Below are 446 nucleotides of genomic sequence, written 5' to 3' on the forward strand. Positions count from 1 at the left end.
CTCCCTGACGGGGTGCCGGAGCACAGGGAGGAGGACGAGGGCCCCTCCTGGGATGAAGGCTGGCTCCGGGGTCAGGCCACCTTTGAGGAGGCAGAGGAGCTGGAGGACGACAGTGAGGAGCTGGGGGCAGGACCTGATGCAGCAGCGCCGAAATTCGAGGGTGAGCGAAGCGTTTGCGTCATCCCCAGGGTGCGACGGGAAATGGGCAGGGGGCTTGCTGGGGTCCCTTGGGGACCTCAGGTGTACCGTGAGACGTTGGATTGGCACCAGGGCTCTGGTCTCACCGGGGCCCCCCGCACCTCTCCCGTAGTTCCCAGCCCTGATTTCGGCTTCCACGCGGACGAGCACCTGGAAGTTTACGTCTCAGCCGCGGAACACCCCCACCATTTCTGGATCCAGATCGTCGGCCAACGCAGCCTGCAGCTGGGCAAGCTGGACCCCGCGGA

General features: G+C 65.9%; 1 protein-coding gene across 1 annotated transcript in view; it reads left to right on the forward strand.

The window, feature by feature from the left end:
• The window catches only part of TDRKH (tudor and KH domain containing), a gene marked incomplete at its 3' end in the record, with an annotated part of 2,340 nt that extends 1,909 nt beyond the window's left edge, over positions 1–431 (forward strand). The window contains exon 5 of the mRNA XM_010295320.1: positions 311–431. Coding sequence (XP_010293622.1) covers positions 311–431 — 121 coding nt within the window. The remainder of the gene's footprint in view (positions 1–310) is intronic.
• Positions 432–446: the final 15 nt, after the last annotated feature.

This window comes from Phaethon lepturus, unplaced genomic scaffold (assembly GCF_000687285.1).
Source record: "Phaethon lepturus isolate BGI_N335 unplaced genomic scaffold, ASM68728v1 scaffold24839, whole genome shotgun sequence".
Classification (NCBI taxonomy): domain Eukaryota; kingdom Metazoa; phylum Chordata; class Aves; order Phaethontiformes; family Phaethontidae; genus Phaethon; species Phaethon lepturus.